General features: G+C 44.7%; 1 protein-coding gene across 2 annotated transcripts in view; it reads left to right on the forward strand.

Moving 5' to 3' along the window:
• Positions 1-10,713, forward strand: part of chd7 (chromodomain helicase DNA binding protein 7) — a 47,761-nt gene extending 37,048 nt beyond the window's left edge. Inside the window, exons 22-38 of one of the 2 annotated variants that reach the window (XM_065276210.1) lie at positions 3-202; positions 329-488; positions 1,740-1,829; positions 2,271-2,374; positions 3,852-3,981; positions 4,120-4,177; positions 4,253-4,313; positions 4,400-4,736; positions 5,015-5,223; positions 5,675-6,463; positions 6,608-6,765; positions 7,146-7,373; positions 7,552-7,953; positions 8,049-8,243; positions 8,354-8,491; positions 8,569-8,673; positions 8,773-10,713. In XM_065276210.1, the coding sequence (XP_065132282.1) occupies positions 3-202; positions 329-488; positions 1,740-1,829; positions 2,271-2,374; positions 3,852-3,981; positions 4,120-4,177; positions 4,253-4,313; positions 4,400-4,736; positions 5,015-5,223; positions 5,675-6,463; positions 6,608-6,765; positions 7,146-7,373; positions 7,552-7,953; positions 8,049-8,243; positions 8,354-8,491; positions 8,569-8,673; positions 8,773-9,804 (4,396 nt within the window). In that variant the 3' untranslated portion in view covers positions 9,805-10,713. The remainder of the gene's footprint in view (positions 1-2; positions 203-328; positions 489-1,739; positions 1,830-2,270; positions 2,375-3,851; positions 3,982-4,119; positions 4,178-4,252; positions 4,314-4,399; positions 4,737-5,014; positions 5,224-5,674; positions 6,464-6,607; positions 6,766-7,145; positions 7,374-7,551; positions 7,954-8,048; positions 8,244-8,353; positions 8,492-8,568; positions 8,674-8,772) is intronic. The other variant, XM_065276211.1, reaches the window with a different exon arrangement.
• Positions 10,714-14,915: the final 4,202 nt, after the last annotated feature.

A 14,915-nucleotide genomic window follows, 5' to 3' on the forward strand; every position in this document is an offset into this window, starting at 1 on the left:
AGCTGGGGCCGCTGGGGTGACATCCTGTCCCACGGACGCTTCAAGCGCCCCCTGAGGGAGCGGGACGTAGAGACCATCTGCCGTGCGCTTCTGGCCTACTGCCTGCTGCACTACCGCGGAGATGAGAACATCAAGAGCTTCATCTGGGACCTCATCACCCCTACCGAGGACGGGCAGAGCCGAACACTGACCAACCACTCTGGTAGGACACGGCAACCTTGACATTGTACCCCACATTAAGCTTGCATCATGCCTATTCGCTGTGGCACTGTTTATGTGCCATTATATTCTGTATGTGTGCTGAACAGTAGCTTTTCTGTTGTTTCAGGACTGTCTGCTCCAGTGCCTCGGGGCCGTAAAGGGAAAAAGGGGAAGCTGCAAACTGCTCAGCCTCACATGCCACAGGCTGACTGGCTTGCTGATTGTAATCCTGACATCCTGCTTCAAGAAGACAGTTACAAAAGGCACCTGAAACACCATTGCAACAAGTATGGGCTATTTCACAAAGTCCATCTTTCTTATTCTTGAATTTAAGTATACAGAAAATCATTTTGTATGAGAACTTTTTTTGGCTCTACTTTTAAATTTGATATCCCTACAAGCAGGTGGTTTTAAATTAGAAGTATACGAAAGTTCTTCAAAGAGATCTTCAGATGTAATTAAAGCAAACTTATGAATTTAGATGAACATGTACAAATGTGAGTTAGTGCTGTTACCTTGTGGTGCAGATGTTTCATTAAGCTGCTTGGCTCCTCAGTAGTTTAGCTTTGACTAATGAATGTCAGTTAAAAAATGGCCAGCTGTAGAGATTCTGGCAAATGAAACGGTCCCATCCTTCTGGCAAAGGTATCTGCCAAGTGAACGAAATCATGAGTGGCAGACCATAAGGAATCTTTTTCATCGCTGAAATGAAAGATTTTAAGATCTATTAATAATTCATCTTTTACTCATCAGGCCACACAAGATGATTTTGTCACTCGCCCCACATGCCCATTGTGCCCTGTGTGCTGCCGGCCTGACGTCTCTTTGTTTTTCAAAGCCTCTCTGGTTTCATTTGATAAATAATTTCTGTTGCCAGGCCAGCATTGTTGCGTCCTGTCTAATGCTAGGCAGTGATAGGAGAGGGGGGGGAGATAGGACAGGGTTTATATACCTGGCTCTGATGTGCATCCAGAGATGGAGAAACAGAGCAACAGCTGAGGAAACGTTACGAGACGATAAATGTGAGATGCTTAGACCGCCAGCCATCTGCTCGCCGCACTACAAACTTCTGCCTCTGTACTTTTGAGGCGTCCCGTTAGCACCTCCCCAACTTCCCTAACAGCATTAGGAAGGAAATGAAAACGAGAGGATGAAGGTGCTGGAGTGTTTTTGGGAGGGGGTGGGTACGGGCAGCTCCCCAAGCGCAACGGCGCAGTGCCAGGCCAGGTGCCAGGCAGACCTGTTGGAAGCGGGTGAAAGGCGGCACACACAGAGGTGATTATGTGCAGCCATCTGTCAGGCGTGGAGGCTGCCGCACAGCGTGGCTAATCAGCCCTGGCAGCATGATGGATGAGCTGTGGCACATGCCAAAGAGCTGCTGCTGCCGCTGCTGCTGCTGCTGGCACAGCTCAGAGCTGCTGGCCAAACTTACTCACTCTTTTGTTTACTGCCTTCTTTGTCCTTCTTACTTGCAATCGGCAACTCCCACCGTGTCACTCCATTAACCCCAAACTCTTCTTTTTTTCCTCCACTCACAGAGTTCTGCTGCGCGTCCGCATGCTGTACTATCTGCGGCAGGAAGTCATCGGAGACCAGGCAGACAGAATCCTGGAGGGAACCGATTCAAGGTTGGCATCTCCCTTCATTCCTTCCACAGAATCCTGCCTGCTGTTATCTTCCCTCTCCTTCCATCACCTTCTCCTCCACCACCAGCCCCCCCCCCTTTCTGACAGCCCCCTAACCCCCACCCAGATGTGCATGCATTTATAATGTACAAACGTGCTTGCCATGCTGATGCTCTCAAGGACTTGACTGAAGTTCTAATGACTGCGATGGTTTTACGAGAGGGGTGAGATAAGCAAGTAGCTCAGATCTCTGGCCATAATCAAGTTGGCCCTGCATAAACAAGATGAGAAATGGGCCTAAATGAGATGCGGCTTGCTAATGGTTGCATTTCCTACCAGATGTCGGCAGATAGACATTAATGCAGCTCTCATTAGATTATGTGCCACTGCGGCCATCTCCTGGTTTTAATCACTTTCCTGTGTTTGTTTGTCTTTCGCTTGCAGTGAACTGGATATCTGGATCCCACAGCCCTTCCATGCTGAAGTCCCCACTGATTGGTGGGATATTGACGCTGATAAATCCCTCCTCATCGGGGTCTTTAAACACGGTAAGCACCGCCTCTTTCTAGTATTTTCACATCCTCTCACAGCTGAGCTCTGGTGGTGACAGGCGACTATAATTGCTAATGTTGACCTATTGTAATATTGCCTAGAGATTGATCTGTGATATTTTCCAAATGGCTGATTGTGCGCTTGATGGAGGATGGGTAGAGAGCTGGGTTGAGTCGCACGGCTATATAATCCATCAGAGGCAACAGGCACCTCTCAACGTATTTTATTAACATTGACCTGCAGTGTTAAGAAGTGTTCTGGGAGAACCTGCTGAATTCCCGGTTTGGGACGTGGTTGTTTTTCTTTTGGAAAGCAGTGCAGCTGTTACGATTTATCTTTTGGGGAAAAGGGGCCAAAAGCAGTATAAAAAAGGGGGATTTCTCTGCTGCTGACTTTTAATTGTATTAAATATAGTAAGAGGCACTTTTTTATTGAATAATGGCCGCCGGCTCTCCCAGCCAATATTAATCTTGATGAGAGGCTTTTTTTCTCAGATTGGTCTTTTTCTGAATGTGTGTACAGAGATCTCGTTGCGCGCTCTCTCTCTCTCTCCCCTGGTGCTCTGTGCTACCTTGTTAACTCAGCTGGCGTCCATACACGCACACAGGAGCGTGTATATAACACAGGCAGCCTGTTCTTAATCATAATCCCAATTCAGTAGGGAGGTCTGGGGAGGAAGCAGGGAGAGGAGAGGTGGCAGGCCTGTACTGCAGAGGAAAGAGTGATGGCCTATAAACCCCCTCATGATTACAGTTTGGCTCAGGGCGCGGCAGCAGTTAGGAACAATGTGTCACCGCATAAATCCTAATTGAAATGTGATGTTCTAGCAGAGGAGGGGGGAGCGCTCGAGCCCTGTCTGATCAGCGGCTCAGCTGAAGTGGGTCCAGCCTGCCAATCGCCTCCCCTGTCGTGCGCTGTCGGGATCCGCAGGCTCAAATCTGTTCTGCTTGGACAGTTTCAACGGGCATTTTCCTCTGGCTCTGCCTTTTGTTTCTCCCCCTTTTTAGTAGTTTTTAAGGGGCTTCGGATATAAGATAATTGCAGAAGTGTTTACGACACTCGTGTTTGGAAATGCAATTTTAGTCTGCATGCTTTATCTTTGATCTATGTGCTTGCATACTCTTTTAATGTTGCTTTGACGTTGCCTCATTCAGCAGATGGATTCAGTGCTCTCTAGCATAAACATAGTTTTTCAATAGTAATGCATCAACACAAAACTACACTTTCAAAAACAAATTCACTTAGGCTTTATCTTTTTATTTTTTTGAGGACATCACATGTCTGCTGTGGACTCTCTAGCATTTTATTTTTAAATGCCTAATCCAATAAGACTTGAAACTAGATCTGACTCCAGTAATAAACTCATATTTTATGCCGCCTTCATCACCAGGGAAATAATAGCCCTCCAGCCCATAGCTCAGCCTGTAATTATGCATATTTTATGTTCTCCGCTGCTCTCTTTTCTTCTGCTAGGATATGAGAAGTACAACTCTATGCGTGCTGACCCCACCCTGTGTTTCCTGGAGAGGGTGGGCATGCCTGATGCCAAGGCCATAGCTGCCGAGCAGAGGGGAGCGGACATGATGGCAGATGGCGTTGAGGGGTAAGTTTGGCCCGAAATCACAGCCCCAGTGAGAGGGACTCCTCCTGTTCTCCTCTCTCTCTGGCTGTCGCCCTCTTTCTTTTCTTTTAATTCTTTGTTCGGAGTTCCACACTAATTGCCATTCTCTTTCTCCAATAGAGAGGATGAAGACCCCGAATACAGGCCACTCCGAATGCCTTTTAAAGACGATCTGGATGTGAGTGCAGAAACATATAACTGATATATTAACAATGGTTATGGATGGATTGTCTAATTCTCGTCACATTTGTAGGATTTTACGAACTCTCCTCTGGATGATAAAGATGACGGAATTGATGGCGAGGGTGGAGAAGGTATTTCTTGAGTTATCCAATACGTAAATGTTTGTGTATGCTTCCCTATTTGTGCTTATCATTGCCATCTGTTTGTTCGTGCTCAGCTCCTAGAATGGGTGAGAACGGGAAGGCGGGCAATCTGTACTGGCCACCAGCCTCTGCTCTGACCGCACGGTTACGCCGCCTCATCACGGCCTATCAGCGCACTCATAAACGTGAGCAGCTAAGGCAGGAAGCCATGACTAAACCTGACCGCCGTCGTCGACGCCCACGTGATGACATCCTCTCCATGGTAGCAGAGGGAGGAGCTTATGTTCCAGAGGGGGCTGTAGCTTTCCTGGCAGAAGGTGGACCCTTCATGGCTAAGGGAGCGTCTTTCATACCAGACAGCGCCGCCCTGCTGGCTGATGGATCGGCCTACTTTAAAGAACGCCGACAGAGGTGAGCTGCCTCTAAAAATACTGCAATCATCTTTTTTTATTATTGGTAAATAATTTTAACTTGCAATTGCCCATTCGCCTCGCTTCTGTTTGTCCACCTCAGAATGATTTCCTGAGGTTTTGAGAACTTTTTATTTTAGGATAATGCTACTGACTAGTATCCAAACTAGTTGTGTTGTGAAATTGAGTGTTAGTTATTCTTTGTTTTAAAGTTTGTGATTTGAAAAGCCATGTTTTTCATCTCTATTTTCTTTTGCTTTACCACCGTCTGTTTTCCAGATGGACGAGGCGTGAAGAGGCTGATTTCTACCGTGTGGTGTCCACATTTGGTGTGGTTTATGACGTTCACAAACAGCGCTTTGACTGGTCCCAGTTCCGTGCTTTTGCTCGTCTAGACAAGAAGACGGATGAGAGCCTGGAAAAATATTACTACTCTTTTGTGGCCATGTGCAAGCGAGTGTGCAGGATGCAGATTAAATCAGAGACAGGTAAACTCCCATTGAAACTGTAGATAAACTAAAGGTGTAGACCTGTAAAATCACGGTGTATGTTTTGAAGGATGGAAATTACCATTAAATTGGTCTGTATTCCCAGTGTATTCCCAAAATAATTATCTTGTGGTTGTCTGCTTTTTTAGTTCTGGTCTTCAAGTCCCAACTTTTTTCCTTTTTTGTACCCACAACCCTGTCTGCTTCCTCTATCCTTTAATAGCTCTGTTCTTTTACGTCTTTGTTTTTCTGCTAGCCTACGAATTAAATCATCTATTAAATGAAACCGAAGTCTGTGCCAGTTTTTTAGATTTTGTTGCTGTTTTGGTCTTCATTGTATTTAATGTATTTGGAGAATTCGGTTCTTGTGTTCATTGCTGCTACTGCTGTTTGAATAAAAAATCCCTGATCATGCATCTTGCTAATTATTTCCCCTCCGTTCTGCTTATAGAGCTGCCAGACCCCACCCTCATCATTGACCCAATTACAGAAGAGCGGGCCTCACGGACACTATATCGCATTGAATTGCTACGGCGGATCAGGGAGCAGGTGTTGCTGCACCCCCTGCTGGAGGAGCGGTTGAGTCTCTGCCAACCCAGCCCCGACCTTCCAGCCTGGTGGGAGCCTGGACGCCACGACCTAGACCTGTTACGGGGTGCGTCAAAGCACGGCGTCAGCCGGACAGACTACCACATCCTCAATGACCCCGAACTGAGCTTCCTGGAGGCCCATCGGAAGTTCACACAGGGCAAGGGTACAGAACTGTCCATCATCTCTGATCCTCTCACTCCTCAGGCCCTGGTCAAAGATGAGGAAGTGAAGGAAGAGCCAGGAGATGATGTTGTACCCAAGGTGGAGAACAATGGCCAGGTTGAGGAGATCAAAGAGGAGAAAACTGGAGCTTTGTCTCCTAAGGAGGAACTAAAGACGGAGGAGGTGGCAAATGACTTGAGTCTTAAGCAGGAGCCCAAAGTGGAGAATATGGAGGTGGAGGAGAAAGAAGAAGAAATGGAAGTTAAGACCACCAAGGAAGAACAGGGTGGTCCTAAAGATGGCATGGCTGAGGAGAAACCCTTCACAGACATGCTCCCAACAACTGAGGATAAAGACACTGAAAGGGAGGAGAAGGTTCCTCCCTTAATCACCGAAAGTAAACTGTCAACTGACAAAACATCCGAGGAAGAAGAGGAGGAGAAGATGGACGAAGACGACAAATCGGAAAAGTCATCACAAGCTGAAGGTATACATTGATACAAGTCTAAAATCTTTTTCCAGGTGCAAATGAAAGGTTAATTTGGAGTTTTAGAATTCACCCTTTACATGTAAAGTTGAATGTTAAGTCTTGTTGAAGATTTGCATTAAAAGATATTATTTTGATTCGCAGCTGGAGCCTCATCTGAGAGAAAGAATTTTGATGAGGAGAGTAATGCCTCCTTGAGCACTGCCCGCGATGAGACCAGGGACTGCTTCGGTGTTGATGACGTGGAGCCATCAGCCTCTCAGATGTTCAGTGAACGCTCTCTATTCTCCTTTTGGCCCAAGGTTAGCAGAGTCATGTTTATACCATTTTACATTTTGTTTTGGCTAACAGATTTTGTCTTTTCGTTTTACTTGTATATTTATATATAATTACTTTGTATATTTAATCATAATTACATAGTTTGCTACAGGGGTGTCTAAATACAACTAAAACATTTTTCTTTAACCTTCTGAGTTATAGATGTACACAGATTACATGAAGTTAATTTGCATTTTTCCTGTTGAGTCCCCTCCCTATTAACATAACAAAATTGCATTAAAAGCTCCTTACAAGCAGAAATCTAAGCTATAATACCCTTTATACTCCATGTAGTTCATTATGTATGTGATCACGTGCATGCACTCTCTCACACTTGTGCTCCTCTTCTGTGTTTTTACTTCAGGACAGGGTAATGATCAATCGTATGGACAACATCTGTGAAGCGGTCATAAAGGGCAAGTGGCCTTCTAATCGGAGGCAGTTCTTTGAATTCCCTGGGATGTTGCCTGGTTACAGCTCCATGGCGATGGACAGCCCCCTTCCGAGGCGGAGTCTTGGTGATCTCTCAATGGTGGGTCAGACCAGCTATAGTGGTAGCGAGGACCTCACCATGTCACCGCAGGTCAACAAGGTAAGTCCTGCCCACAACTTGGCTTTCTGGTCCCCCTTATATTCAACACCTGTTGTAATTGTAACTTAATACTATTGTATTATATCCTCTAAAACTACACAAAATAGATGCTTTGTAATTCGTTGAAAGAGTCATGTCTAATTACCTTCTCATTTTTCTTGGCCTTTCTGGTGCGCAGGATGAGGCTTTGAGTCTGTCAGTACCTCGGCAGCGCAGGCGCAGGAGGAGAAAGGTGGAGATCGAGGCAGAGCGCGCTGCCAAGCGTAGGAACTTAATGGAGATGGTAGCCCAGTTACGAGAGTCACATGCCGCAGATGGTCAAGCTCAGGCCATGGATCTGACGAAGGCCTTGCACGGCATGTCTTCGTCTTCATCCGCCTCCTTCCCTGGAGCCATGTCCTCTTCTGCGGCCCTGAAGGCACAGATGGAGCTGCTGCAAGCAGGCGCTTCATCAAGACCAAGAGCCAACGGCACTCTACTGGATGCTGAACTTCCCAATCGGAGAAAGAGAGGCCGTAGGAAAAATGTGGAGGGGTTGGACATGCTCTTTATGGGAAACAAGAGAGGACAGCTCAGTGCTGTACGTATCTAGAAACAATAAAAATGATCAGAAACATGCGTCTCTTCTTTAATTTTTGTATTTTCTAATTCTCTCTTTACTTGTGACCTTTGCAGGAAGAGTCACATGGGACCAAAGCTTTTGGGGACGGGGCACACAGACACCTTTCATCTCCTGCACAGAAGGTTCCTGGTGATGGTCTAGAAGAGGGAGGCCATTCTAAAGGAGAAGATGGACCTAGCACAAAGGACCTAAGGGAATGGTTGAGACAGCATCCCACTTACACTATGGATATGCCTGGATATGTACCAGTGAGTGAAATTAGTGTGCTATTCTTCTTATTAAACCCCCTTTTCCTTTTGTTGTGAACATATCTATTGTAATGTACTTTTTTTTACAAAATTCTGTTTTTATCTTTCAGAAGAATGAGGACCTCCTCTCACAATTCGGCAAGCCCAAGCAGAAAAGACACCGTTGTCGCAACCCCAACAAGATTGACATTAACACACTGACTGGAGAGGAGAGGGTCCCTGTTGTTAATATAAGAAACGGGAGAAAGGCAAGTATTGCGTTCAAGTGGTTTATCTTTTTTTTTACATCTGTACATGTCTAAAAACGATTTTTACATAATTACAGATGGGAGGAGCCATGGCCCCTCCAATGAAGGATTTACCACGCTGGCTAGTTGAAAATCCAGAATTTGCAATCTCCCCAGATTGGACAGATATTGTTAAACAATCGGTGAGTCCATCTTTCAATTATAATATAAACTCACTGGTGATATTTTTATAATGTATATCACTGTACGCCTAAATATATGGTATCCCTTTATGTTACCAGGGCTTTCTCCCAGAGTCCATGTTTGACCGTCTCCTAACCGGGCCAGTAGTAAGAGAGGAAGGCGTGCGCCGCAGAGGGAGACGGCCCAAATCTGAAATCGCCAAGGCAACAGCAGCGGCACAGGCAGCTGCGGCGGCGGCATCCACCTCTGGTGTCAATCCTTTGTTAATGAACGGACTGTTTGGAGGTATGGACCTGTCCAGTCTGCAAGGCCTGCAGAGTCTCCAGAGCCTCCAGCTGGCTGCTGGCCTCATGGGCTTTCCTTCTGGTCTTGGAGGAGGAGCAGATGCCAAGCACGCTGCTGCCATGATGCCTCTGATGCTTTCAAGCATGGGTGGCCTACCCAACATGTTTAGCCTAGGGGGACTGTTTGGAGGAAACCTGGCTACAGCTGCCACAGCCACCAACGGCGCCTCCAGCACAACACAGGCTGAGGAGAAATCCAAGACTAAGAAGGACGAGGAGAATGAGGAAGGGGAGGAAATAGATAATGATAAGGAAGTTGAGAAACCGAGCGAAACTGAGTCCGCCGAGGCTACAGGAGATGCTGCCGCTCTAAACGCCGCAGCTGCAGCCGCCGCCGCCACTGCTGGAATGTCGGCAAGCTCGTTAGCCTTCAATCCTTTCCTTCTTTCCACAATGGCCCCAGGCCTCTTCTACCCATCCATGTTCTTATCTCCCAACCTCGGTGGCTTGAGCATCCCGGGCTTTCCTCAGGCTTCTCTAGCTGACCTCCAGACTGCTGTGTCAGGGGCCTTAGGGGCCACCGGCGAGGACAAGGAGTCCAATAAAGGACCCCACGCAGAACAGGACCAGAACGCCTCCACGGCTGATGTGGAAACTGCTGACAACACACTTGAAGACAGTGACTCGGAAGAGAGCCAAAACAAGACTGCTGATTCATCCGTACTAGATGACGACCTGGCAGGACCAGCAGAGGAAATGGACTCCATGGAGGATGATGACGACGACGATGACGATGATGACGACGATGAGGATGACCCTGCTGATGAGGAGGACAAAAGTGACTGAAAACTAAAATAGGCCGCCTTACATTTCCCCGGGGCTGACTGAAACTGACAGAATGGTTTGTCCAGTTGTTTACATGCCAACTCTATATCCAAAACACTTTTTGAATTTGGTTGTTTGGTTTTTCTTGACTGGTAACGTAACAGGAAAGCGAATTAGCTGTCTCTGTGTAACCATTTTAGCATAGCCAGGGATGAAACAAACTGAAGTAGAGTTGTGTGGATGTCAAAGGGTGTTCCCCTGCCCTCTGTATTTTTTCTTTTTCGTTTGTTTGTTTTTGTTTAAGTCTTCGGCACTGTTTGGGTGCCTTCTAGATGAGATGGAAATGTCATGAAATATTATAGGAATTAATCGTTCCAATAGTGCTATGCTGCTCCCTTTAATTTTAATATTGTTTCGATTTTTTTTTTCGTCATTTCTCTCTCTCACTCTCTCTCTACTGTTGATATTGTAATGACGAGTAGCATCTCATAATATTCAGTGGTGTACAATTTAACGGCATTAAGACTCCGCTGCTGAGTAAGGATCTTTGGTTTTTGTTGTACTGTTCTGCTGAGAGGAGCGGGTGAAGTTCTCACATATCATAGTCTACACTCGGACTGTTCCCAGTCTCTCACACTGACAATCCAAACGGGTGAGGAGACCTCTCAACCTGTGGAGACAGCAATAACGAAGGCAGCTTTTGAATGTTCAATTTTACTCTCTTTGACTAAACACCGGAAAGTGAAAAATGACATGAAATAAATCACTGCAGTCAAAATTGTCTCATTGTATCCATGTTAATGCACTGGTGTAAGAATAAAATCAGGTACCTTTATCTATTTGAATGGACTTTTGTTACTTTAGCCACAAAGCTGAACAGCATTACCTCAATTCTAACTAGCCTTGAAGTTTACAGACATAAATGTTGTATATGTTTGTTGTTTTTTTCTTTTTGTGAGTGTCCTTTTTCTTCCTTTTTTTTGGAACCATCATGTATGATGAACTGTAAATTGCTGCCAACTGTAGTAATGATGCTTTTAATAAAAGTGACTCACAATATTCGCCTAGGAAACCAAAACAGTGTTTGTGTTGCTCTCTGAGGATGTCTGGTAACATTTAGTGCCACGGTCCTCTTACAACAATGGCCCTTTTATACAAAGTCCATGTCATTTATTATACCAATTGATTCTGTCAATTTTCAGCCATTATGCTGTTAAATTCAAATGCAAAGTAGTTACTTCTAAACATTAAGATGTTTTATAATTAATAAAGCACACAAATAATTCTGTACAAGGCGCCACATACAGTAGAGCTGCATGGCTTTGTTGCCAGGCAGAGCGAGAAGAAAGCGACTCCGACAGGCCTGTTTATTCTAACCATCATAAACAGCATCAGTCCTGTGGAGCGGCTGACATAACGCGCTCCGACAGGACGAGAGGACGTGGCAGGGGCTCTCTGTCCGCTCCAGTAGCCAGCCATTATGAGCCTAACGCCTGGAACGAGGTTTCCCCCTCGACAGACATCTTTCATAATTGCACTTTCCGATGAAGTGGCTCGTGAAATCCATAGGTCTCGTGTGCACCCAGCATGCCGCTCCTTGGCAGGAGCTGGAGGTTGAGATTTGGACAGTAGATACTTGCATGTGACATTCTCAAAATTATGCCTTTAATAGTACTACTTGTGGACATACTGCGTCGGAGATGCTTTTTTCACACAAGCAAATAATGAGCTGCTCATACTATAGTTGTTGTTCATAGTTTCCTGTTTTTCATGAAAAACGACTTCTCCTGTTGTCTGAGTGGTTTTAGTGGCAGTGAAAATCTGTGGTTCCTAGTCATTATGTGTTATCTTGACACATGGCACAGTCCCTCGCACGGGGCTCGTCACCGCCGGCATCGTGCCTCCTTCACAAACCACTGACTGCTGGGTGTGAAGTCTGTCATTGGCGCGGAGGCAGGTTGTGGTTAGCCGCTGAGCGTCAAACTTGGCAACACGGCACAGTTCACTAACGTCGGGCCACTGGGATTCGAGCTTGCAGTGGCAGCTTCCCCTCGGGACAGGCCCTTTTACTGAAAGGCCAAAGTGAATGTTTTCCTCAGCAGCTGCTCTCTAAAAGATATGTCATGCGTATAGACAAAATCTGAGTTTGTTATTGCCCACCTGACAATTGCCTTGAGTGACTGTGGCTTTACATTTAGCAAAAGTGACTTGCAGTGCATTCAAACCATACATTTTATCAGTAGCTATGTGTGTTCCCTAGAAAATCAAACCTGTGACCTTTGTGCCGCCTAGTAGCAACTAAGAAACAGAAACACCCAAACAGTATTAAAGGCGTTGTTGAATGGAAAACTGTATTTAGCTAGGCATAGATGAATAATAGTACAGAGTTCTGTACATGGTAATGACATATCGTGAGCCTCAAACACTATTGTTTCCTCCTAATATAAACCTTGTGCATCCAAAAGACAGGCATAAAGACATTACAGTTGAGATATACAATATGGAACTACACATTAAATTAAGTACAATGATGTTACAATGCTAAAAAAAAGTTATGACTGCTGCTGAGTTAGCGCTATACGCTAGTTAATGCTGTATGCTAACGTTTACAATGAAGTTCTATTATTAACGTTAGTTACGTTTTGCTGGTCCATACTGAAAAAACCTCCAAACAATTGATTATTCCTCAATTTCTGTATCTTCGTCTGACACAGGCTCAAACATAAGGTCTGTTTGCACACACAAAAAGCTACTCAAATGAGCTGCTCTGAGAAACAGCCAATCAGAGCAGAGCTCAACATTATTATTCATGACCATTTCAAATAAGGTAATAATCGATCATTTCATTTCAGGGGCAAATCCTAGGGCTGCAAATGGATATGTAAAACCAACTCTGAATAATTGTTGCATGTAGATATTATTTCAATGCATTCTTTGGCACCTTTAATTGTTTAGTCACTCTACACAGGATTGATTCATGGATGTGAGAATGATCTCTCATAGAGGATGACCCGAGGCATTGAGGTGCAACTAATCAAAATTGCTATTACATAATCATCTCATCATCAGCAGACAGAGACTCTTTCAATAAGCAAGGTTCATTAGCCGTTGTGACAGGTCTGCCAATGTAAGCCTGGGGCTCAGTGTGCTCGCTGTGGACGAGATGATCTACTTGTATCTTTACTTGTGGGGTAGAGATACATTAACTGTGTCCTGTTCATAAGATAAACTGATTTAACATTTAGCGCAGAGCCTTTAGGGTTTTAGTAAGCCGAGGGAATGTGATATCGATGACCTACACTGACTTTATCTTTCTTTCTACCCGATTGTGACAAAAAAAAGCATGAGTAATAATGTAGCGTCCACCCCTCTGGCCAATGATCCTAAAAACTGCTGTTTTCCTAAAATGTCAGTCTTTGGCCAGCTAATTCTTATTCTGAGCCAATAAACATGCCATTTCCAGCTGGAGTTGGCCAGGCCGGCTGTCTCTGCAGCTTTTCGATAAAGAGCGATTCGCTGTCGCCTTGACGACCCGGTGCCTCGCCGTCTTGGTTACGTGATTGATCACAGTATCCTGTGCCGATGACACAGGTAGGGGGAGGGACGTGGCTGAGCTCAATCAGATGCAGCGACGATGTCCTTCTCTCCGGTTGAGGGGATTTAAAACTGTCACACGCTCTCACACCTTCTGTTTCCCCCGGAGACGGATGTGTCGTGCGTGACATTGAGGGCGAGAGGCAGAGCATCAATCGCAGGCTGAGTGACGAGTGTCATGCCGACTGCTCAGCTGCCCCGTGCATCACACTCGCACACACATTTGTGCACTCCGGCATGCTGGTAAGTAGTGCGAACAGATGACAACTTTAAACTACTTTTGGATTGTAGCCTGCTACGAGCCGAAGAATATTTGTGAAATGTGCTTCACTTCAAAATCCCAATTCCTTTACTTACATGTTTGTAAATGATGACAGAATTTTAATTTTAGGGTGAACTGTCTCTAACAAAATTTTATAGGTGAAAATGTTCTACAACATAGGCTTATAATTCAACAGATAAATCAGTAAATCACACACGCCTCAAAATTGTTACACCCGTGCAAAAGTGAGACATAATTATTACATGACTGTGAATTCTGACCTGGCTGGTCTGTGCTTGTCACCCGGTTTAGATGAAGACGGATTATTCACCACAGGCGTGACTCATCAGACGCCATGTTGCCCAAATCAAGTGTCTGTGAGCTGTGCGGCCCTAGAGAGAGGGTATATTTCACTGTGAAACTAAATGCTACCGCACTACACAAACACCCTCATTATGTCCAGTCGCCCATTAAGATTTCTAGAATGCTCTCCATAGCTCATGTTGATATGCAGCAGGGGTCATGTGAAAGAATGGGACATCTCATCAGATATCAATGTTTCATTTCTGCAAGATGTAAATCATTGGTGTTCCGATTTTATGATGCCAAGGACCTCTGATTATGATTAACCTTTTGTGAAGGAAGCCCTTCCTAAAATGTATATCCATCTACACTACACACTTAAAAATTAAGGTACTTGAAAGGTTCATAAAAGAACAATTTTTGGTTCCTCAAAGAACCTTTTAGTCAAAAGGTTCTTTACAAAACAATTTCTTTCTTACTTTTTTCATAATTTGAAGAACCCGTTTTAACCACAATGAACCTTTTGTGAAACAGAAAGGTTCCTTAGATGTTAAAGGATTAGTCCACTTTCATAAAATGTCCTGATCTTTTACTCACCCCCATGTCATCCAAGATGTTTTTGTCTTACTTTCTTCAGTCAAAAAGAAATCAAGTTTTTTGAGGAACACATTCCAGGATTTTACTTCATATAGCAGATTTCAATTGAACCCAAGGTTTAAACGTGTCATATTATGAGATTTTTTTAAAGATGTAAAATATGTATTTGGTGTCCCCAGAGTGCATATGTAAAGTTTTAGCTCAAACTACTCCACAGATAGTAATTATTTATAGCTATGAAATGCAAACACTGATCGCAATGATGGTGGTTTGTTGCAATTGATACTCAATTTTTTTCTCTCTCTTAAGTGGGAGTGCTGTGGTTGGCTAGTGCAGATTTAGGGGCAGTATTATTGTAATTGGCCTTGCTATCTAC

Source organism: Paramisgurnus dabryanus, chromosome 6, assembly GCF_030506205.2.
Source record: "Paramisgurnus dabryanus chromosome 6, PD_genome_1.1, whole genome shotgun sequence".
In the NCBI taxonomy this organism is placed as follows: domain Eukaryota; kingdom Metazoa; phylum Chordata; class Actinopteri; order Cypriniformes; family Cobitidae; genus Paramisgurnus; species Paramisgurnus dabryanus.